Source organism: Hyperolius riggenbachi, chromosome 12 (assembly GCF_040937935.1).
Source record: "Hyperolius riggenbachi isolate aHypRig1 chromosome 12, aHypRig1.pri, whole genome shotgun sequence".
Taxonomy (NCBI): domain Eukaryota; kingdom Metazoa; phylum Chordata; class Amphibia; order Anura; family Hyperoliidae; genus Hyperolius; species Hyperolius riggenbachi.
This window is the reverse complement of record NC_090657.1, coordinates 14,494,242-14,519,621: the sequence shown is the minus strand read 5'-3', so window position 1 is coordinate 14,519,621 and position 25,380 is coordinate 14,494,242. Positions and strand designations below refer to the sequence as shown.

Genomic DNA, 25,380 nt, shown 5'->3' with positions numbered 1-25,380 from the left:
TGCTGATCCAGAGGAAGGCACAACACCAGCCTGCTCCCTCACATATCCCTGCTGATCCAGAGGAAGGCACAACACCAGCCTGCACCCTCACATATCCCTGCTGATCCAGAGGAAGGCACAACACCAGCCTGCACCCTCACATATCCCTGCTGATCCAGAGGAAGGTACAACACCAGCCTGCACCCTCACATATCTCTGCTGATCCAGAGGAAGGCACAACACCAGCCTGCTCCCTCACATCTCCCTGCTGATCCAGAGGAAGGCACAACACCAGCCTGCACCCTCACATATCCCTGCTGATCCAGAGGAAGGCACAACACCAGCCTGCACCCTCACATATCCCTGCTGATCCAGAGGAAGGTACAACACCAGCCTGCACCCTCACATATCTCTGCTGATCCAGAGGAAGGCACAACACCAGCCTGCTCCCTCACATATCCCTGCTGATCCAGAGGAAGGCACAACACCAGCCTGCTCCCTCACATATCCCTGCTGATCCAGAGGAAGGCACAACACCAGCCTGCTCCCTCACATATCCCTGCTGATCCAGAGGAAGGCACAACACCAGCCTGCACCCTCACATATCCCTGCTGATCCAGAGGAAGGTACAACACCAGCCTGCACCCTCACATATCCCTGCTGATCCAGAGGAAGGCACAACACCAGCCTGCTCCCTCACATATCCCTGCTGATCCAGAGGAAGGCACAACACCTGCCTGCTCCCTCACATATCCCAGCTGATCCAGAGGAAGGCACAACACCAGCCTGCACCCTCACATATCCCTGCTGATCCAGAGGAAGGCACAACACCAGCCTGCACCCTCACATATCCCTGCTGATCCAGAGGAAGGCACAACACCAGCCTGCACCCTCACATATCCCTGCTGATCCAGAGGAAGGCACAACACCAGCCTGCTCCCTCACATATCCCTGCTGACCCAGAGGAAGGCACAACACCAGCCTGTTCCCTCACATATCCCTGCTGATCCAGAGGAAGGCACAACACCAGCCTGCTCCCTCACATATCCCTGCTGATCCAGAGGAAGGCACAACACCAGCCTGCACCCTCACATATCCCTGCTGATCCAGAGGAAGGCACAACACCAGCCTGCACCCTCACATATCCCTGCTGATCCAGAGGAAGGTACAACACCAGCCTGCACCCTCACATATCTCTGCTGATCCAGAGGAAGGCACAACACCAGCCTGCTCCCTCACATATCCCTGCTGATCCAGAGGAAGGCACAACACCAGCCTGCTCCCTCACATATCCCTGCTGATCCAGAGGAAGGCACAACACCAGCCTGCTCCCTCACATATCCCTGCTGATCCAGAGGAAGGCACAACACCAGCCTGCACCCTCACATATCCCTGCTGATCCAGAGGAAGGCACAACACCAGCCTGCTCCCTCACATCTCCCTGCTGATCCAGAGGAAGGCACAACACCAGCCTGCACCCTCACATATCCCTGCTGATCCAGAGGAAGGCACAACACCAGCCTGCACCCTCACATATCCCTGCTGATCCAGAGGAAGGTACAACACCAGCCTGCACCCTCACATATCTCTGCTGATCCAGAGGAAGGCACAACACCAGCCTGCTCCCTCACATATCCCTGCTGATCCAGAGGAAGGCACAACACCAGCCTGCTCCCTCACATATCCCTGCTGATCCAGAGGAAGGCACAACACCAGCCTGCTCCCTCACATATCCCTGCTGATCCAGAGGAAGGCACAACACCAGCCTGCACCCTCACATATCCCTGCTGATCCAGAGGAAGGCACAACACCAGCCTGCTCCCTCACATATCCCTGCTGATCCAGAGGAAGGCACAACACCAGCCTGCTCCCTCACATATCCCTGCTGATCCAGAGGAAGGCACAACACCAGCCTGCACCCTCACATATCCCTGCTGATCCAGAGGAAGGTACAACACCAGCCTGCACCCTCACATATCCCTGCTGATCCAGAGGAAGGCACAACACCAGCCTGCTCCCTCACATATCCCTGCTGATCCAGAGGAAGGCACAACACCAGCCTGCTCCCTCACATATCCCTGCTGATCCAGAGGAAGGTACAACACCAGCCTGCTCCCTCACATATCCCTGCTGATCCAGAGGAAGGCACAACACCAGCCTGTTCCCTCACATATCCCTGCTGATCCAGAGGAAGGTACAACACCAGCCTGCACCCTCACATATCCCTGCTGATCCAGAGGAAGGCACAACACCAGCCTGCTCCCTCACATATCCCTGCTGATCCAGAGGAAGGTACAACACCAGCCTGCTCCCTCGCATATCCCTGCTGATCCAGAGGAAGGCACAACACCAGCCTGCTCCCTCACATATCCCTGCTGATCCAGAGGAAGGCACAACACCAGCCTGCCCTCTCACATATCCCTGCTGATCCAGAGGAAGGCACAACACCAGCCTGCTCCCTCACATATCCCTGCTGATCCAGAGGAAGGCACAACACCAGCCTGCTCCCTCACATATCCCTGCTGATCCAGAGGAAGGCACAACACCAGCCTGCACCCTCACATATCCCTGCTGATCCAGAGGAAGGCACAACACCAGCCTGCTCCCTCACATATCCCTGCTAATCCAGAGGAAGGCACAACACCAGCCTGCTCCCTCACATATCCCTGCTGATCCAGAGGAAGGCACAACACCAGCCTGCACCCTCACATATCCCTGCTGATCCAGAGGAAGGCACAACACCAGCCTGCACCCTCACATATCCCTGCTAATCCAGAGGAAGGCACAACACCAGCCTGCTCCCTCACATATCCCTGTTGATCCAGAGGAAGGTGAAAACCCCTTACAAGGCATGGTCCAATTAGCCCCAACAGGGAAAACAATTCCTTCCGGACTCCAGATGGCAATCAGATAAAATCCATGGATCAACATCATTAGGCATTACCTAGTAATTGTAGCCATGGATGTCTTTCAACGCAAGGAAAGCATCTAAGCCCCTTTAAATGCAGGTATAGAATTTGCCATAACGACTTCCTGTGGCAATGCATTCCACATCTTAATCACTCTTACTGTAAAGAACCCTTTCCTAAATAAATGGCTAAAACGTTTTTCCTCCATGCGCAGATCATGTCCTCTAGTCCTTTGAGAAGGCCTAGGGACAAAAAGCTCATCCGCCAAGGTATTATATTGCCCTCTGATGTATTTATACATGTTAATTAAATCCCCTCTAAGGCGTCTTTTCTCTAGACTAAATAAACCCAGTTTATCTAACCTTTCTTGATAAGTGAGACCTTCCATCCCACGTATCAATTTTGTTGCTCTTCTCTGCACCTGCTCTAAAACTGCAATATCTTTTTTGTAATGTGGTGCCCAGAACTGAATTCCATATCCCAGATGTGGCCTTACTAGAGTGTTAAACTGTGGCCTTACTACTTATTGTTAATATCTACCACTATTCTCAGTTTTTAAAGTGTAGATGATGTATATTATTGTGATAATATTGGCAAGTGAAAATTGTTTATAACGATAATAAAACAGTAGAATATCTTACTGATATTTTACTACAGCTTAAAGGGAAGGTCCGCGCTGCACATAAAAAAAAAACTGCACTCACCTGGGGCTTCTTCCAGCTCCTGGCAGTCGATCGATGCCCTCGTAGCAGCTCCTCTCCCTCCCGGCGTCCAGCGGTGAAGAAGCTTCCAGGTCGGCTTCTGTGCGCTCCACGGCGCGGGTCACGTGGTGTAGGGACATCATCGGGTCTCTACTGCGCAGGCGCAGAACTACTGATCAAAAAGTTTGCAAGACTTTTTGATCATTTACGAGAATCGTTTAAACCAGTTTGGTGAAACTGGCACATTCGATTACAAAATCAATCGTACATTGAAGTGGATAGCAAATGCGGCAATCGCTAAATCACATCTTTCGATCCATATTAAGGGATGAATTGAAAGACTGCCATCATCAGTCAATCAATTCATTTCTCACACAATCTAGATCATTTACGATCACTTACAGGAAAAATCCTTGTTCTTGTCGATCGTAGCCATATTGCAAATTTTAATGGTGGTTCTGGAAGAATCTTGCTAAATGTGACCACACGCCATACAATAAATGGACCTGATTTAACAGCAATTCAATAAAAACATTGCATTGAAACTGAAAGTTTTTCTTTCATTCGGTTAAGAAATCTGATCAAATTACCCTTTTTTTTTTCTTTTATCTAAATGGATCAGGATTTCTTTAAATCAATTTTTGTGAAGATTGAATGGTATAGGATAGATTGTCAGTTTCTTGATTTATAGACGCATTTTTTCAGAGTTTTCAATCATACATACTTGTTTGATACATTGGTCAGATTTTAAAATCTTACAGTCAATCAGAAAAATTAATTGTAATGCTTGAATTGAAAAAAAAATAAAAATCGTATGCTGTGTGCTCACCTCAAAGTGAACTTGAGGTGAGAGCGATATGGAGGCTGCCATATTTATTTCCTTTTAAGCAATACCAGTTTCCTGGCTGTCCAGCCCATCTTTCTGGTCAGTAGTGTCTGAATCACACACCTGAAACAAGCTTGCAGTTAATCCAATCAGACTTCAGTCAGAAACATCTGATCTACATGCTTGTTCAGGATCTATGGCCAAAAGTAGTAGAGGCAGAGTATCAGCAGGACAGCCAGGCAACGGGTATTGTTTAAAGAGAAACCGTAACCAAGAATTTAACTTCATCCCAATCAGTAGCTGATATTCCCCCTTCACAAATGGATCATCAGGGGGCTCTGTATGGCTGATATTGTGGTGAGATGTCAGGACCATGGTTCTGACATCACACTGTGGGAGCCTTGTTGCATTGTGGGAAATAACAGCTGTTTACAGCTGTTTCTAACTGCCAAAAAAGCAAGCAGCATCTCCTTCCACTGACATCACCTGCCAGCAGTAAAGATGTCACCATGTGATAAATGTCAGAATGTATATCAGGGAGAGGAAAGATTTTACAATGGGCAAACACTGACTAAAACATTTATACAGAATTATTTTAAAAATGATGCACTTTTTTATTACATTAATTTCACTGGAGTTCCTCTTTAAAAGGAAATAAATATGGCAGCCTCCGTACTGTATGTCTCTCACCTCAGGTTCCCTTTAAGGCTGCTTACACACTAATGCTACGTACACACATGCAACAATGATCGTTCGTTGAGAACGGCGAACAAACTTTTAATTGATGAAAGAACGACCTAAGTAAAGTTAGTTTTAAAAGGTGTGTAACGATCTGATCGTTAGAACGAACGTTACATCACATAAAGCAACTATTGCGCCTGCGCATAAAAATGAGAAATTTCATGGAGAAAGTGAAATGCGCATGTCAAGCCTAGTACGAACGATCGTTTCCAACGATGTACTACTTTTGCAAACGACCGTCGTTGGTTAAAATCCACCGAGACAGAACTTTCTTTTGTAGCGATTTGGCTCGTTCGTCGTTTGCCTTAATAGTCGGTGGTTCGTTTTTTGTAACGATCGTCGTTGGTAAAGATCGGGGAACGATCGTCACAAACGACTATAGTCGCATGTGTGCACGCACCTTAAGACGTTACAGGCGCACGTTAGTGCAGCCTGTAACGCTCCCCCAACGCACAGCAATGTAACACAAGTGGGCTGTTCACACTGCCCACGTTGCGTTACATGTAACGCTGCACGTTCTTCCGAAAGTGCAGCACACTATAGCGTTACAGCGGCTTAAGCCGCGTTAGACTGTTTGCACATGTTCAGTCATGTTGGGGAGAAGCGGAGAGCGGCCAGGCACATGGCTAATTAATATTCACTGCACGTTGTGACGTGCAGTGTTTACGTCCTGGTGCGGCCGCTCTGTGCGGCGATTGGCCCGCGGGACCACGAGTCCAAGAGTACGCATCACGGCATAACGGACGCCAGAGTGAGCTGCACAACGCGGCTCACTCTGACGTCCACATCGAAGAGCACCAGGCCTTGCGTTAGGTGCACGTTATGCGACCTTAACGTAGCACCTAACGCAACGTCTTGGTGTGCAAGTAGCCTTAGTGAGATTAGGGTCGGTTTCATGCAAGACTGAGTTCATACAGTAAATCTTGCAGACTCCGACCGCTCCTTCCCACGCAGCTCTCCGAGGGCTGCCAGCTTTACTCCCTGTTCAGACATGCCAGGCGTCTAGCTGCCACCCTGATCATTCGGCTTCAGTGCCGACTGAATCACACACCTGTGCCCAGCTGTAGAGATTAATGAGATGCAAATACTTCCAACGTCCATGCTAATTTCATGTAGATTGTATGCAGCCAGGAAATGGGCCAATCAAAATGGACAGGAAGTACATCTGATTGGAACAGTTCAAACTGCCTACAATATGCAGGAAATCTGTATGCAAACTGGGATTGCTTGCAACCCTATGACCATCCATGCCCAGCCAGCATGCAGCCAGTGGTGACAGAATTCCTGATCTGCAAACTCATTCTGGGTCTGCGATTCAGAAAGATGGCAATGGCTCTCTCTGTATCAGTGGCGTAGCAAGAGATCATGGGACCCCATAGCAAAACTTTCAAGGGGCCCTCAGATGTAGCCACTGCAATGTCACCTTCCCCTACCCTTAGGGCTGGAACCCACAGGAGCGCTTTTGGCAGCGTTTTGGCAGCACTGCGATACGCTAGCAGTTTGCCAAAACGCTGGGCTAATGTTAATGGATGGGGCAACTTCCACAGGAGCGTTTGCGTTTCTCAGAAACGCAAACGCAGGACGTGCAGCATTTTGGGAGCGTTAGCGCTTCAATGTAAAGTATTGAACCGCTAGCGGAAACGCTCAGCAAAACCTAAACTGAGCGGTTTTGCTAGCGTTTTGCGGTTCAGCACACTGTAACAAAATGAAAAATAATTCACAGGACCAATCAGGATAAAAACGCAAAACGCAAAACGCTAGGCACCCGCTGGGGAAAAAAATACAATGTTGCAAAACACGACCAAAAACGCGCATGAATCCGCTTGCAAACCGCTCAGACAAAACGCTAGCGGTTGCGTTTTGCGTTTGCGGTTTTCAGTGGGTTCCAGGCCTTAAAGCGGAACGAAGACCAGCATTTCTTGTTTGCTCTAATAGATTATTTACAGCATATTATATACAACCAGCATTTTTTTTTACCAGAACAGCATTCAAGGGGTTACGCACAGGACCTGAAAGTTCAGTGCAGAGAAATCTGGACGCATCCGAAGTTGTAGATAATGTTATCTTGTGTTTAATTGTATCAAGTAAGGATTGTAAATAAACACTTCTCCTACACCGCCAGGTCCCCTGAACAAAGTCAGACAATTTAGAAAGCATTTCTGCTTGTTAGAACATGAATAGCGCAGTTATAAATAAAATGCAAAGTCAGCTTTCAGAGCAAAAAAAAGTGTACTTTGGGAACGTATAATTTCAAAATGAATAACAATACTAATGCACAAAAGCAAATATGATAACTGTATGGCATATAAAAAGTAGGAAAACGTGTTTTTATTGAATATTATGTCAGAGTTTTATACCACTTTAAAATATGAGTTGGACAATTTACATTCTCATGCAATCGACACTGTACATAGTTCATGGGCACTGAGACAAACTCAGAGGGTGGAAAAACACAGGTAAGTTAATTGTGAATACATTAAGTACCACCTGGGCCCCCTCTTCTCCAGGGCCCCTTAGCAGCTGCTATGGCTGCTATCGCTATCGTTATGCCCCTGCTCCATACTCCTTCCACTTAAACGTTCCTACAGTGTATTTATGCTTAATAGTACTAAAGAGGAACTTTAACCTCCCTGGCGGTTAATTTTTTTTGCCAAATTGGCAAAAAAACTTTTTTTTTGTATTTTTTTTTTTTTTTTGTTTCATGTAAAGCTACCAGAGTGGTAGCTACATGAAACACCACTAGAGGGCGCATGTGTCCCCCTAGTGCGATCGTCGCCGGCATCAATAGCAAACAGGGGACCGCGTATATAACGCGCTCCCCTGTTTGGCTTCTCCTGTCGCCATGGCGACGATCGGAATGACGTCATGGACGTCAGCCGACGTCCTGACGTCAGACACCTCCGATCCAGCCCATAGCGCTGCCCGGAACTCATTGGTCCGGGCAGCGCAGGGCTCTGGCGGGGGGGGGCCCTCTTTCGCCGCTGCGTGCGGCTAGCAAAGTGCGCGATCAAGCTGTGCGCGCAGCTAGCAAAGTGCTGGCTGCGCGCACAGCAATTTACAGCATGAAAATCGGCCCACCAGGGGCTGAGATCTCCCCCTGCGCGGCATAGCCCGAGCTCAGCTCGGGCTTACCGCCAGGGAGGTTAACCAAGGATTGTACTTCATCCCAATCAGTATCTGATACCCCCTTTCCCACGAGAAATATTTTCCTTTTCACAAACAGACCATCAGGCAGCTCTGTATGGCTGATATTGTGGTGAACCCCCTCCCACAGTGTGATGTCATAACCAAGGTCCTGACAGTTTGCTGTCTGTGAACCTTATTGCATTGTGGGAAATAACGGCTTTTTCCAACTGCTAAGCAAGCAATATCTCCATCTGTGCATAGAACTCTACACTCACTCCACTGGCTAGCGAAAAACATGGAGAATTCTGTTAAAGATTGGCTTATTGACATTCAAATCCTTGCACAATCTGGGCCTTGGATACCTGAAGGACTTGTTGCAACTGCATCACACCCCACACAATCTTAGATCAAAAGGATCTAATAACTTTGTCACCCCCAGAGTCCACCTCTAGACCTTATAGAGCCTTCTGTCATGCTGCCCCTAAACTTTGGAACTCCCTGCCACACCCAAAAAGGACATTTCCTTACCTGGAAGCATTTAAAGAGAACCCGAGGTGGGGATCTTAGAATGAAATCTATACACAGAGGCTGTGTCTGGCTATAGTGCCCAGCCTCTGTTGCTAGTTGAATCCCCCTGAAGTGCCCACTGCGCTCTGCTCTCCCCCATAAATTACGGCCGCGCTGTTTACCTTACTAATGTCACTCCCCCTGCCTCCTGCAGAGCGCTGGTCCCCGCCCGCGTCCCTTCCCTCCAATCAGCGGCGAGGGAAGGGACGTGGGCGGGGACCGGCGCTCTGCAGGAGGCGCGGGAGCGCCGTGAGTGACACTAGTGAGGTAAATACAGCCCGCTGCGACACGCTGCGTGTTGCCAGCGCCGCTGTAATTTATGGGGGAGAACGGAGAGCAGGGGGGATTTAGGGGGGATTCAAATAGCAACAGAGGCTGGGCACTATACCCAGACCCAGCCTCTGTGTATAGATTTCTTTCTACGATCCCCACCTCAGGTTCTCTTTAAAGGATACCCGAAGTGACATGAAACATGATGAGATAGACATGTGTTTGTACAGTGCCTAGCACACAAACAACTATGCTCTGTTCCTTTTTTTCTTTCTCTGCCTGAAAGAGTTAAATATCAGGTATGTAAGTGGCTGACTCATTCCTGACTCAGACAGGAAGTGACTACAGTGTGACCCTCACTGAAAAGAAATTCCCCGTTTTTACCTTTTTCTTGCTCTCAGAAGCCAGTTTCTGCTAGGAAAGTGTTTTATAGTTGGAATTTCTTTTCAGTGAGGGTCACACTGTAGTCACTTCCTGTCTGAGTCAGGACTGAGTCAGCCACTTACATACCTGATATTTAACTCTTTGAGGCAGAGAAAGAAAAAAAGGAACACAGCATAGTTATTTGTGTGCTAGGCACTGTACATACACATGTCTATCTCATCAAGTCACATGTCAGTTCGGGTATCCTTTAAGTCCAAACTGAAAATCCACCTGTTTAGTATGGCATTTATGAACACCTTATTATTTCATTTGTAACACAGTCCATTCTGCAACCTTGTAATGATATCATACATATCTGTGCACTTTGATTCCTATGTGAGAAAAGCACTTTACAAATGTTATTGTATTGCATTATAGTGTTCATAAACTTTAACCTGAGCATAATTGCAGATTTCCTCTGAAACTCCACCTGCTGGTTAAATGTGGTGTTGCGGATTATCAGCTGATTAAAGCTCTCATGATAGGAACATGGAGGGAAGATGGCTGTGTTGGTGATCCTCTGGCTAAAACACTATTCTGAAATTACTTACCAAGCCAAAAAGTATTGCCAGGAGTGAAACCTTTGTCAAAATGCTAGAAATTGATTCTAATTAATACAGCCTGCGTTATAGGTCACAGACAGACATTTGCTGCCCGACGCAACTATGTTATCATTTTCATTTATCAAACAACTGCAGACTGTAGGAGGCAATGGCCTAGATTCATAAAGCATTCCCGCATGCAGAATGCAGTAAACAGCTGACTTTACAGACCACTTAGCAAAATGTCTATTCATAAAAGCTGTTACCGCATGAAAAGCTGACATTCCCGAGCAGTGAGGTAAATTACCGCCTTGTGCAGTGAACACCTCCAGCACATGTCAGTAAATGTCAATTCATAAAGATTAGAGCAGGCGGTATGGGGACGGAGAATACCGCCTGCTTTGAAGAGGCGATAAGGGTGCGGATAAGAGCAAGTTAATGGGGACAGATCTAACAGGCAGCAGCGGTGAGAGCAGAACAAACAAGGCTTCCCAGAATACCCCAGGCTGTGTTTTTTAACCTCTTGGGTACCTATTTTCATATGTTTTTTAAATCAGAAAGCCTGCATGTGTAACATTTCTTGAAGTTCTTCTAAGCTGTGGCAATTAAATAGTTTGTTTAGAAAGACTAATAGACAGATTCAGAGCAGATTCAGGGCAAACAGAAGCAGTATAACAAAACATGCACATCTAAAGGGAAGTTTGGGATGCCTCTTTTATTGTAACGCTATCTCGGCACGGAGAAAATGTATCAACTCGGCAGCTTCTCCTGTTACCGCCAGCTTAGTTCTGGGAAATCCCCGACCTTCTATCAGCTGTAAACATTTTTAGGAATTAGCACACAAAAGTCTAAAATACACAATGCGGTATTTTTCCGACAAGATTTTTTTCCCCGCACAGCCTTTTATGAACTGACCCCATAGTCTATACGTATTGAGGATGTACTATGGATTCTCAACATTACTAAGTACTGACTGACTATATTGTCAGTGTTGGTTTAAGCCAAACGGAGGCAAAGGTAAGCAGAGGACCCCTCACCACCACCATTAAAGTTAGCCCCCTGGGCCCCCAATCTTGCATGTCCATCTCAGGATGTGGAGGCCACACGCATCCGCACTACTGCCCCCACAATCCCTTCCGTCGCCTACTGCTCATACCAGGTGACAAAAGCTTGCCAATGAGCGGTCACCTGGTACGAGCATTAGGCGATGCAAGGGATTGTGGGGCTGCAGTGTGACCTATGCATCCCCTATGCAGCACTGCAATGCCATGCAGCCAGCGTCATATTCCAGGGGCCGTCCGGGGATGGGGGGTCTGGAGTGAGCACCTGGAGTTTCGGTGGTGCAGGGGGGCCCAGCAGCTGTCGGGGCCCTGTGGCATTTGCCTCCTCTGCCTTAATGGCAGTGCCGGCCCTGTATATTGTCCATGGGTCTGTCAGATAGTACTTATTTTACACGCTGATAAATATGATTTAGCAATAAGACAAAGGTTGCTCTAGATTCAGGCAGTGTACTTAACACTCTCATTTTACATCGGTGTTGTGTTTCAAGAGGAGCTGTTATAAAGCAACATTTGCTTGAATTTAACATTTTTTCCAGAAAATCATAGTCATTGCTCTAGTATGGAAGACAATAGACTGGTAGTTATCTGCGCTCAAGAGCGAAAATATAGTTCACAAGCTGCCAAAGTCCTGTTGATATAACTTCAGTAGTAGTTGGTACTTCCACCAAAACACCCGTCAATGGGGTCAATTCATAAAACATTCCCGCATGCAGTAATGCTCAAAACAGCTGATTTTACCGACCACTTAGCAAAATGTCCATTCATAAAAGCTGTTACCGCATGAAAAGCTGACATTCCTGAGCAGTGAGGTAAATTACCGCCTTATGCGGTGATTATCTCAACACATGTCACTAAATGTCAATTCATAAAGATTAGATCAGGTGGTATTGGGACGGAGAATACCGCCTGCTTTAAAGAGGTGATAAGCGTGCGGATAACAGCAAAGTTAATGGAGACAGACCTCCTAGGCAGCAGCAGCAAGAGCAGAACAAACAAGGCTTCCCAGAATACCCCAGGCTGTGTTTTTTAACCTCTTGGGTACCTGTTTTCATATGTTTTTTACATCATAAAGCCTGGCATGTGTAACATTTCTTGAAGTTCTTCTAAGCTGTGGCAATGAAATAGATTGTTTATAAAGACTAATAGACAGATTCAGGGCAAGGAGAGGCAGTTTTTTTTTTAAAAATGCACATCTAAAGGGAAGTTGGGGATGCCTATTTTATTGTAAAGCTGTCTCTGCAGGAGAAAATGTATCAACTCAGCAGCACCGCCAGCTTGGTTTCAGAAATCCCTGCACTTCTATCGCAACTGTAGACATTTTTATGAATTAGCACACAAAAGTCTAAAATACCGAATGGGGTATTTTCCCGACAAGATTTTTTCCCCGCACAGCCTTTTATGAATTGACCCAAAAGTGTAGGATTACGGGAGTAAGTAAAGACCCATATAGGTCTAAGCATTTGAATGTTGCCACCAGGCCCAGGCAAAGTTTCATCTCCCTCTCAGCTCTAGGAACCTCTCGGAACCTCTCAGAACCTCTAGGAACCTCTAGGAACCTCTAGGAACATGCCTGTTTCTGGTGGGAAGGTTGCATTTCACTGCTGGTGTGTGGTGAGTGCTGATTGCATGTATCGTTCCTGGGAGTGGTATTGAAATGGATGTCTATGACGGTTCCTACAGCTGAGTAGGAGGTGAGAGTCTGCCTGGGTCTGGTGGCAACATTGAAATGCTTAGACCTTACCAGAATCAGAATCAGAATCAACTTTATTCGCCAAGTGCGGCCCGGAATTTTTTGTGGACACACGGCAATTGGCATAAAAAGCAACAAAAACAATTGGCATAAAAAGCAACATCAACATGGTACAGATAATGGCTACATAGACACAACCGCAATTTGACAGACAGTAACAGCAATTGGCAAACAACACATGGTACAGACCTTATAATCTGGCTCTTTATTTACTCCGGTAAGCCTACATTTTGATGGGTGTTACGGTGGAGGTAATATAAAATATATAATGTTTTGTATTTAGGAAGGCCCCTTCAGGGCCCTCCGCCTCTGTTCTAAGGCCTTTCTGATTGTTTAGGAAGGTCAGTATAAGGGCTTCTATACAACAACAAAGAATTCATTGACAATGTTTAAATATAGGACCGTGAAGGAGCATACCAATGCAGGGCTAATACCATTTATACGCTACCATCAGTTAAGGCGTATGCTGTAAGAAATATGCCTGTTAAATAATTTGACTGATATTTCTTTCAAAAAAGAAGCACACACACACACATTTTCAGCTGATATGTACACAACTGTATCTTAAAAGGTTGCTAAATAGAGCAAAGTATTTGTTACCAACATGGCGTGACAACTGAAAGTCACAAATAACAGCCACTCAGATTCTAAGACACGACAGTGTGTCTACTATGAAGGGTTTGCAGCCTTCCCATGAAAGCTTCCCCTCCCCCCCCCAACCACATACAATGTTCCCTCCCCTTTTTCATATCACAATAACAGCCCTTCAGTTGAGCAGAAACTTGTTTGCCACAGTATTGCCTCTGGTACACATCTGTTAATAACGGGATGCTGGGTTCACACTGGCTGATACTATACTATACAATATAGTACATTTAACAGGTAACTAAAAGGAACACACTGGAACAACAACCATACCTCTCAACTTTTTGAGATGAGAAAGAGGAACACTTAAACCACGCCCCTGCCACACCCCTGATCACGCCCCCATCACACCCCTAGTCACGCATACCATAAAGATTTCATAAGAAAAATATGTTTTATAATTCAAACCACACTGGTCCTTTTTATCCTGGTTCATCTTAACATTTTAAAATTAGTAACATATCAATTTAAGTTAATCAAACACATTTTTTAGTAGAGAAATATATATACTTACATAGAAAGAGGGACAAAGTCCTGAAAGAGGGACAAATGAGGAGGAAAGAGGGACAGAGGGACAGGGCTCTCACAGAGGGACAGTTGGGAGATATGGTTCAACAACTGTGCAGGTGAGGTAATTTTAAGAAAACACGATGGCAGCCATAAATCACAGAAAAGTGAGGGGACACTGAACTAGTAAAGTGGTGTTTTATAAGCATTATTAGGTAGGACATTGCAGAGATGGGCTTAACCACATTAGGACCAGACATTTATAATAACCATAGCACCCAGCATGGCACCACAGCACACAGCAATGGAGTGTATGCTGGGTGCTATGGTGCCTCTATGTGGGTATATTGGGTGCTGTGCTGCCATGCTAGATGCTGTGATGCCTTTACGGGGGCATGCAGAGAGCTGTGGTTCTTCTTTAGGGGTATGCTGGGAGTTATGGTGCCTCAATGGGAGGCCTGTGGGAGCATGGGAGGGGGGTCTACTTGAAAGTCAGGGAATGCTGCCTAGTTATGCAACTCTGCCTAGTTATGTTGAAGTGATACTGCCCATTTATGTTATATGCTGCATTTTTGAATTAATGGAGAGGGGAGCTTCGTCCAAATTTTGCTGGGCAGGCTTACTTAGACCGCTGTTAAGTTCATGTAAATTTTGCTCTACCCACACCCACATTCTGGTGCATGGCCACACCCATTTTCCGGCTGCCGTGCCCCAGATCTCTTAGGATCCTAGCAACGCCCCTGGTTCCAAGACTTTAGTTCAAGTTTGCTTTAGGTAATAGCGGTAGGAGGTTGCATTGCTGTCGTAGAGGAACTTGTGTGGAGGGTTGCAGATGCTCTCTAGGGTGTTGCGGAATATGTGAGCTGCATATATGTAACGATAACACAATAATGTTTTGCAAGAAACGCCAGAAGATAACCTACTAAAGAAACTGGGTCACATCTCTTCTTGACTGTCCTCAGCTGCCCTCTATAACACGGTGCTCTAATTGTCTCATTTCTTTTTCCTCTGTAGACTCCGAGGGACTTGGAATCAGTATTATCGGGATGGGAGCCGGGGCCGACATGGGCCTGGAGAAACTGGGAATATTTGTCAAAACTGTGACTGAGGGGGGCGCTGCCCACCGAGATGGAAGGTAAGGGTATTCAGAATCTTCTTTTATATAATCATCACTGTGCGCTTTTCTAGGACAATCTCCAATATAACTGCCCAGAGAATAATGCGCACTGTGCGTATTCACAACACATCACATGACCTGAGAGGCAACGTCTCTGCTACCATGCATTGTCCCATACAGGGTGTTTCCAGGCCCGGATTTACATCACAGGAGCCTATAGGCATAGATGTCCCGGCACCCTAGGCTTCACCCTTCATGAGCCTACCAAACCCCCACCAAACTGCACCTCGAGTTAGCTGGATGGCACAGCTGTCACTTTTCTCTTACTTCCTTTGCCGGTCTTTACAAGTGCCCCTTAGTATTAGGTAGCCAGAGGTACCCTCAGTATTAAGTAGCTAGAGGTGCCACTAAGTGAAGGGAGATGTCATCAGTGGAATGCCTAGAGCCAGGTAAGTAACCTCTCATTTGCACTCTGCTCAGGGCTCAGCAAAGGGAAGAAAGGAGGAAGGCGCACAAGGAGCAGAGTGAGACGCCTTTCCATTATCAGGCATTTCCTGCAAGCCTCCTGCTACATTTCCTGCAAGCCTCCTGCTACATTTCCTGCAAGCCTCCTGCTGCATTTCCTGCAAGCCTCCTGCTACATTTCATGCAAGCCACCATCTACATTTCCTGCTAGCCTCCTGCTACATTTCCTGCAAACCTCCTGTTACATTTCCTGGGAGCCACCTGCTACATTTGCTGCAAGCCTCCTGCTGCATTTCCTGCAAACCTCCTGCTACATTTCCTGCAAGCCTCCTGTTACATTTCCTGCAAGTCTCCTGCTACATTTCCTGCAAACCTCCTGCTACATTTACTGCAAACCTCCTGCTACATTTCCTGCAAGTCTCCTGCTACATTTCCTGAAAACCTCCTGCTACATTTCCTACAAACCTCCTGATACATTTCCTACAAGCCTCCTGCTACATTTCCTGCAAGCCTCCTGCTACATTTCCTACAAACCTCCTGATACATTTCCTGCAAACCCCCTGCTACATTTCCTGCAAACCCCCTGCTACATTTCCTGCAAGCCTCCTGCTACATTTCCTGCAAACCTCCTGCTACATTTCCTGCAAACCTCCTGCTACATTTCCTGCAAACCTCCTGCTACATTTCTTGCAAGCCTCCTGCTACATTTCCTGCAAACCTCCTGCTACATTTCTTGCAAGCCTCCTGCTACATTTCCTGCAAGCCTCCTGCTACATTTCCTGCAAACCTCCTGCTACATTTCCTGCAAACCTCCTGCTACATTTCCTAAAAACCTCCTGCTACATTTCCTGCAAACCTCCTGCTACATTTCCTGCTAGCCTCCTGCTACATTTCCTGCAAACCTCCTGCTACATTTCCTGCTAGCCTCCTGCTACATTTCCTGCAAACCTCCTGCTACATTTCCTGCAAACCTCCTGCTACATTTCCTGCAAACCTCCTGCTACATTTCCTGCAAACCTCCTGCTACATTTCCTGCAAACCTCCTGCTACATTTCTTGCAAGCCTCCTGCTACATTTCCTGCAAGCCTCCTGCTACATTTCCTTCAAACCTCCTGCTACATTTCCTGCAAACCTCCTGCTACATTTCTTGCAAACCTCCTGCTACATTTCCTGCAAACCTCCTGCTACATTTCCTGCAAACCTCCTGCTACATTTCCTAAAAACCTCCTGCTACATTTCCTGCAAACCTCCTGCTACATTTCCTGCAAACCTCCTGCTACATTTCCTGCAAGCCTCCTGCTACATTTCCTGCAAGCCTCCTGTTACATTTCCTGCAAACCCCCTGCTACATTTCCTGCAAGCCTCCTGCTAAATTTCCTGCTAGCCTCCTGCTACATTTCCTGCAAGCCTCCTGTTACATTTCCTGCAAGCCTCCTGCTACATTTCCTGCAAGTCTCCAGCTACATTTCCTGCAAACCTCCTGCTACATTTCCTGCTAGCCTCCTGCTACATTTCCTGCAAGCCTCCTTCTACATTTTCTGCAGACCTCCTGCTACATTTCCTGCAAGCCTCCTCCTGCTATATTTCCTGCTAGTGGCCTCCTGCTACATTTCCTGCAAGCCTCCTGCTATATTTCCTGCTAGCGGCCTCCTGCTACATTTCCTGCAAGCCTCCTGCTACATTTCCTGCAAGCCTCCTGCTACATTTCATGCTAGCCTCCTGCTACATTTCCTGCAAGCCTCCTGTTACATTTCTTATATGCCTCCTGTTACATTTCCTGGGAGCCTCCTGCTACATTTCCTGCAAGCCTCCTGCTACATTCCCAGCAAGTCTCCTGCTACATTTCCTGCAAGCCTCCTTCTACATTTCCTGCAAGCCTCCTGCTACATTTCATGCAAGCCACCATCTACATTTCCTGCAAACCTCCTGCTACATTTTCCTGCAAACCTCCTGCTACATTTCCTGCAAACCTTTGTCTATTTTTCCTGCAAACCTCCTGCTACATTTCCTGCAAACCTCCTGCTACATTTCCTGCAAGCCTCCTGCTACATTTCCTGCTAGCCTCCTGCTACATTTCCTGGAAACTTCCTGCTACATTTCATCGGAGCATCCTGCTGCATTTCCTGCAAGCCTCCTGCTACATTTCCTGCAAACCTCCTGCTACATTTCATGCAAGCCTCCTGCTACATTTCATGCAAGCCTCTAGTGTTGGGCGAACAGTGTTCGCCACTGTTGGGGTTCTGCAGAACATCACCCTGTTCGGGTGATGTTCGAGTTCGGCCGAACACCTGATGGTGTTCGGCCAAACCGTTCGGCCACATGGCCGAACTAAGAGCGCATGGCCGAACGTTCCCCGAACGTTCGGCTAGCGCTGTGATTGGCCGAACGGGTCACGTGGTTCGGACCCGAACGCGCTCTGATTGGCCGAACTGTCACGTGGTTCGGGTAAATAAATACCTGAACCACGTCATATCTCCGCCATTTGTCTGTGGGTTTAGCTTTGGGTAGGCAGGCAGGGTAGTTCGCGCTCCAGCCACGCTAGCCAGGGTCCCCCCAGTCATTGTGTCGCTGCTGGGAATAGTAGTACACCGCTCGCTCAGCCACACTATATAGCATTCTGTTTACTGCCACTCTGTGTACCTCGCTCAGCCACACTATATAGCATTCTGTTTACTGCCACTCTGTGTCTGCTGGGAATAGTAGTACACCGCTCGCTCAGCCACACTATATAGCATTCTGTTTACTGCCACTCTGTGTACCTCGCTCATCCACACTATATAGCATTCTGTTTACTGCCACTCTGTGTCTGCTGGGAATAGTAGTACACCGCTCGCTCAGCCACACTATATAGCATTCTGTTTACTGCCACTCTGTGTACCTCGCTCAGCCACACTATATAGCATTCTGTTTACTGCCACTCTGTGTCTGCTGGGAATAGTAGTACACCGCTCGCTCAGCCACACTATATAGCATTCTGTTTACTGCCACTCTGTGTACCTCGCTCAGCCACACTATATAGCATTGTGTTTACTGTTCTGTGTCTGCTGGGAATAGTAGTACACCGCTCGCTCAGCCACACTATATAGCATTCTGTTTACTGCCACTCTGTGTACCTCGCTCAGCCACACTATATAGCATTCTGTTTACTGCCACTCTGTGTCTGCTGGGAATAGTAGTACACCGCTCGCTCAGCCACACTATATAGCATTCTGTTTACTGCCACTCTGTGTACCTCGCTCAGCCACACTATATAGCATTCTGTTTACTGCCACTCTGTGTCTGCTGGGAACAGTACTACACCGCTCGCTCAGCCACACTATATAGCAATCTTTATTACATTTATGACTGCATGGCGGTAAAAATCATGCTATCCGCACGCTTCTAGTCCTCATGCAAGGCCTGGGTTGTTGTGTCTCAAAGCGTGGCCTTCTCCTCCTGCGCCTCCTCCTGTTCCATCACGTGTGCTGCTGCTGCTGCTGCTGGGTTAGCGTTGCCGGTCCCTGTTTGTGGAACCTCTCATCTTTATTACATTTATGACTGCATGGCGGTAAAAAGCATGCTATCCGCACGCTTCTTGTCCTCCTGCAAGGCCTGGGTTGTTGTGTCTCAAAGCGTGGCCTTCTCCTCCTGCGCCTACTCCTGTTCCATCACGTCTGCTGCTGCTGGGTTAGCGTTGCCGGTCCCTGTTTATGGAACCTCTCATCTTTATTACATTTATGACTGCAGGGCGGTAAAAAGCATGCTATCCGCACGCTTCTTGTCCTCATGCAAGGCCTGGGTTGTTGTGTCTCAAAGCGTGGCCTTCTCCTCCTGCGCCTCCTCCTGTTCCATCACGTGTGCTGCTGCTGGGTTAGCGTTGCCGGTCCCTGTTTATGGAACCTCTCATCTTTATTACATTTATGACCGCATGGCGGTAAAAAGCATGCTATCCGCACGCTTCTTGTCCTCCTGCAAGGCCTGGGTTGTTGTGTCTCAAAGCGTGGCCTTCTCCTCCTGCGCCTCCTCCTGTTCCATCACGTCTGCTGCTGTTGGGTTAGCGTTGCCGGTCCCTGTTTATGGAACCTCTCATCTTTATTACATTTATGACTGCATGGCGGTAAAAAGCATGCTATCCGCACGCTTCTTGTCCTCATGCAAGGCCTGGGTTGTTGTGTCTCAAAAAGCGTGGCCTTCTTCTCCTGCGCCTCCTCCTGTTCCATCACGTGTGCTGCTGCTGGTGCTGGGTTAGCGTTACCGGTCCCTTTTCCTGGAACCTCTTCTCTGTATTACATTTATGACTGCATGGCGACAAAAAGCATGTTACCTGTGCAAAGAAACATGACATTTTCCACATTTAAAAGACAGTTTTTCCTTTGAAACTTTACAATCAATTTTCTCAAAAACTATAAGCTCTTTTTCAAATATTTTTTTTTCCTCTTGTACCCACTCCCAGGTTGCACATACCCTGCAAATTTGGGGTATGTAGCATGTAAGGAAGCTTTACAAAGCACGAAAGTTCGGGTCCCCATTGACTTCCATTATGTTCGGAGTTCGGCGCGAACACCCGAACATCGCGGCGATGTTCGGCGAGCGTTCGCGAACCCGAACATCTAGGTGTTCGCCCAACACTACAAGCCTCCTGCTACATTTCCTGCAAACCTCTGTCTACATTTCCTGCAAACCTTCTGCTACATTTCCTGCAAACCTCCTGCTACATTTCCTGCAAGCTACCTGCTACTTTTCCTGCAAGCCTCCTGCTACATTTTCTGCTAGCCTCCTGCTACATTTCCTGCAAACTTCCTGCAACATTTCATCGGAGCATCCTGCTGCATTTCCTGCAAGCCTCCTGCAACATTTCCTGCAAACCTTCTGATACATTTCCTGCAAAGCTCCTGCTACATTTCCTGCTAGCCTCCATCTACATTTCATGCAAGCCTCCTGCTACATTTCCTGCAAACCTGTCTACATTTTTTGCAAACCTTCTGCTACATTTCCTGCAAACCTCCTGCTACATTTCCTGCAAGCCTCCTGCTACATTTCCTGCAAGCCTCCTGCTACATTTCCTGCAAGCCTCCTGCTACATTTCATGCAAGCCTCCTGCTACATTTCATGCAAGCCTCCTGTTACATTTCTTGCAAGCCTCCTGAAAGGCCCGGTTCACATTAGCGGTTGTTTGCCAAACGGACCGGATGACCTGACCGGATCCGGACCGGATCCGGGTCGGAACCGTACGGTTCTGATCCGGATCCGATCCGGATCCGGTCAGGTTGCATCAGGTGGTAATCAGGATGCGATCCGGATCCGTTTGGCAAAGTTAACGTAAAAAAAAAATAAATGTTGGGGTCTGGGAGGTCAGCAGAAGGGGGACCTGTGGAATCAGGCCCTCTGCTGTTTAGCACTCACCTCCACCTCCGACATGCTGCCAACATCCTGCCAACACCTCCAGCTCGTGCTGCTCCACTCCAAAATGCTTGCCCATGTGTCCCCAGCCAATATCGCCGCAAAAATCCGCATAGGAAGTGGGGTAGAACATCCGGATTTCTCAGCCAGTGTGTTGTGCGGCCTCCGGTTCCCATTTGTTTGTATTGGCCGGATGGTGCAGTCCGGCTCCGCCCCGGATACGGCTGCCGGAGGGGCCGGATGAAAAAATAGCGCATGTTGGAACGGAGGCCGGAGTCCGGATCCGGCCCGGATCCGGTCCGGCTCCGGTTCTGCAGAACGGACCCATGTGAACGGACGCATAGGCTTTAATTGCTATGCCGTGCGTCCGTTCCGTCCGTTCTGCAGGCGGTGCGGCTCCGGCACGGCGATTCCGGAGGGCCACCGCAAGTGTGAACCGGGCCTTACATTTCTTGCAAGCCACCATCTACATTTCCTGCTAGCCTCCTGCTACATTTCCTGCAAGCCTCCTGCTACATTTCATGCAAGCCTCCTGCTACATTTCCTGCAAACCTCCTGCTACATTTCTTGCAAGCCACCATCTACATTTCCTGCTAGCCTCCTGCTACATTTCCTGCAAGCCTCCTGCTACATTTCCTGCAAACCTCTGTCTACATTTTTTGCAAACCTTCTGCTACATTTCCTGCAAACCTCCTGCTACATTTCCTGCAAGCCTCCTGCTACATTTCCTGCAAGCCTCCTGCTACATTTCCTGCAAACCTCCTGCTACATTTCCTGCAAGCCTCCTGCTGCATTTCCTGCAAGCCTCCTGCTACATTTCATGCAAGCCACCATCTACATTTCCTGCTAGCCTCCTGCTACATTTCCTGCAAGCCTCCTGCTGCATTTCCTGCAAGCCTCCTGCTACATTTCATGCAAGCCACCATCTACATTTCCTGCTAGCCTCCTGCTACATTTCCTGCAAACCTCCTGCTACATTTCCTGCAAGCCTCCTGCTACATTTCCTGCAAGCCTCCTGCTACATTTCATGCAAGCCTCCTGCTACATTTCCTGCAAACCTCTGTCTACATTTCCTGCAAACCTCCTGCTACATTTCCTGCAAACTTCCTGCTACATTTCCTGCAAGCCTCCTGCTACATTTTCTGCTAGCCTCCTGCTACATTTCCTGAAAACTTCCTGCTACATTTCCTGCAAACCTCCTTCTACATTTCCTGCAAACCTCCTGCTACATTTCCTGTTAGCCCTCTGCCACATTTCCTGTTAGCCCTCTGCCACATTTCTTGCTATATTATCTGTTAGCACTCTGCCACATTTCCTGTTAGCACTCTGCCACATTTCCTGTTGGCACTCTGCCACATTTCCTGCTATATTATCTGTTAGCACTCTGCCACATTTCCTGCTAAATTTCCTGTTGGCACTCTGCCACATATCCTGCTATATTATCTGTTAGCACTCTGCCACATTTCCTGTTAGCACTCTGCCACATTTCCTGCTACATTTCCTGTTAGCACTCTGCCACATTTCCTGTTAGCACTCCGCCACATTTCCTGTTAGCACTCTGCCACTGTAACGATTGTGGAACTTTCTCCGTGATCAGGGCACAACGCGTGCGCTGACACGGCGGAAATCCTCCACAAGCGTGTAATTGCAGGCACCCAGCAAAAGGTGCTACGCCCCTGTAGAGGGAAATTCCTGTCGGCAGATGGCGCTGGGGAGTGCAGAGGAACCAATCCTCTGTACCTCCACAAATGCCAGACAGGAATTGTACGAAGCGCAGAACGCAATCGCAAGAGAGGCGATTGCGAATGAGAACGAGCAAAGGGACAGGTTGTATGTGTGTGCGCCAATCCAGTCGCGACCGCGCACACACAACAGCAGATATGAAATAGGAACGCGATCACGAGAGGTGCGATCGCCAGACGTGACACAAGGCAGATCAGGACAGAATACGAGGGTAGCAAAGGCACAGTAAATAATACAATGAGAAGATGCGGAAAACAACAAACGCTAGCTAACCGCGAACACCGCACTCATTCGCAACAGTGCACGCGGTTATGCGGGGTCTCCACGTGATAAGCACAATAGAGACAAGCACGCCTAACTAACCATCGACAGACAAACATGAAACAGAGGACGCAAACGCTTGCTTAACGGTTACCTCACCGAGCCTCCAGCAAGCGGTCGTAGCAGATAAGACAGACACACGAAAACAGGGACAAGCGAGAGATAGGATCCACAGCACTAGCGAAAAGTGGCTAGCGCGATCCAGGTACAGAGTAGCAGAACAGAAGGATCCCCAGCGCTAGCGAAAAGTAGCTAGCGCGATCCCAGGAGACAGAACAGAAGGATCCCCAGCGCTAGCAAAAAGTAGCTAGCGCGATCCCAGGAAACAGAACAGAAGAGATAGCTGGTAGCAACCGCTGCACCAGCTATACTCCAAGAACAGAGATCAGAAACATTTCCTGTCAACCACCATAGGGACAGGACAATGGCAACATGCAAGACAAGACAGAACAGGCAATACAGATAATACAATCCTAACTGCACTAGGGAATCTGCCTAGCGCAGATTCAGGAATTACTCTAAGCTGATGTTCAAACAGAGAGCAAGGCTGACACCCCACCAGGAGTGTTACATAGGACGAAATCCTTATGAACAGCCAAGCATTGTGGGAAAGACATAGTACTTATAGTACACGCCTCCAATGAATGTGGCCAGGCAATTTGCATGACAACGTATGCAAATTCCTCTGCAAGCACAAGCTGCAAAACTGACAGAAGCTCTTCTTTTCAGAGTCCTACAGCATGCAAACCTACACAATGGTCAAAAGGCTGGCTGCCTGCACAGGCAGCTGAGCAAATCATCACAGCCACATTTCCTGCTACATTTCCTGTTAGCACTCTGCCACATTTCCTGTTAGCACTCTGCCACATTTCCTGTTAGCACTCTGCCACATTTCCTGTTGGCACTCTGCCACATTTCCTGCTATATTATCTGTTAGCACTCTGCCACATTTCCTGTTGGCACTCTGCCACATTTCCTGCTATATTATCTGTTAGTACTCTGCCACATTTCCTGTTGGCACTCTGCCACATTTCCTGCTATATTATCTGTTAGTACTCTGCCACATTTCCTGCTAAATTTCCTGTTGGCACTCTGCCACATATCCTGCTATATTATCTGTTAGCACTCTGCCACATTTCCTGTTAGCACTCTGCCACATTTCCTGCTACATTTCCTGTTAGCACTCTGCCACATTTCCTGTTAGCTTTCACAGGAATTGTAGCAGGAGGATAGCAGGGAATGTGGCAGAAGGATAGTAGGAAAGCAGAGCCACAAGGGGGCAGGCTTGGGCTTGAAAAGACATCACAGAAGACTGACTCAGCTTTAATCATTTGGGGCAAAGCCAGACTGAATGCTCAGTTGGGGATTCTTATCAGGGTTGATAACAGGTGATTTAGCAGAGAAGAAAGAAACAAAGAGCAGAGTAGGGGTTTACTGTTATGTTCCCATTGATATATATGGTAAAATACACGAGGGTGCTTCGTCTCTGGTTCTCTTTAATATAGTACCTGTATACTATATAATATGATTTTTTTCTGGTCTTGAAGTGACATAAAAAGCTAACTACTTCCCTTATCTGTGTATCTCTGTTCTGTGATTTTTGCATCGGCTATGAGATAAAACACATACCCGATCTCAGTGGAGAGGTCTGAATATGAGCTTTTATCACCATTCAGCAGCCTTGGACTGGCAACCTGTCAATTTGGGCATTTGTCACCAGGAATATTGTGGGCTGTCGTGCTCTGCTCAGCTTCTGTCAGCAATTAATCTTGCTTTTAATAGAACAGGCTGTGGCTATGGAACGCTGTGTACTTGGAGCCCAGCGATGGCTGGATTCCACATTGCAGACAGTATATAACACACTGGGGTGATTCACTGGAAAAATGGTACAGTTGCCCATGGCAACCTATCAGAATCTGGATGGTTGCTACAGGCAACGGCTTGATGGATCACCAGGGAAGTCCAGGGAACCGAAAAACAATGCAAAGCAGACAACCAGGAGTCAATTGTGTGTGTCGTTATTAACACATATATGAAAACATTGTGCCAGGAAATTTGGGCACAGGGTGAAGCTAAAAAATCACTCCCCCGCTCCTGTCCCTACAGCGTTATTTATTATTCCCCCTCCGGGCCGCCATGGACTCCAGGGAAAGGCGTAATTCGGCTGCCAGCTATTGCTTTTGTCGGCACCCAAATTACTGTCTAAGCACCGCTATAGCCGTTATCCATCCACATTATGGCCTGTGGTGGTGCATGGTGCACCCAAATTACTAAATAACTAAGGCCACCGAAAGGGTACCACTTGTAT

At 47.6% G+C, this 25,380-nt stretch overlaps 1 protein-coding gene across 1 annotated transcript in view; it reads left to right on the top strand.

Annotated features, from left to right (window-relative positions):
• PPP1R9B (protein phosphatase 1 regulatory subunit 9B) overlaps window positions 1-25,380 on the top strand; it is a 113,797-nt gene that overhangs the window by 66,903 nt on the left and 21,514 nt on the right. Inside the window, exon 3 of the mRNA XM_068264335.1 lies at window positions 15,062-15,182. Within this exon, the coding sequence (XP_068120436.1) occupies window positions 15,062-15,182 (121 nt within the window). The remainder of the gene's footprint in view (window positions 1-15,061; window positions 15,183-25,380) is intronic.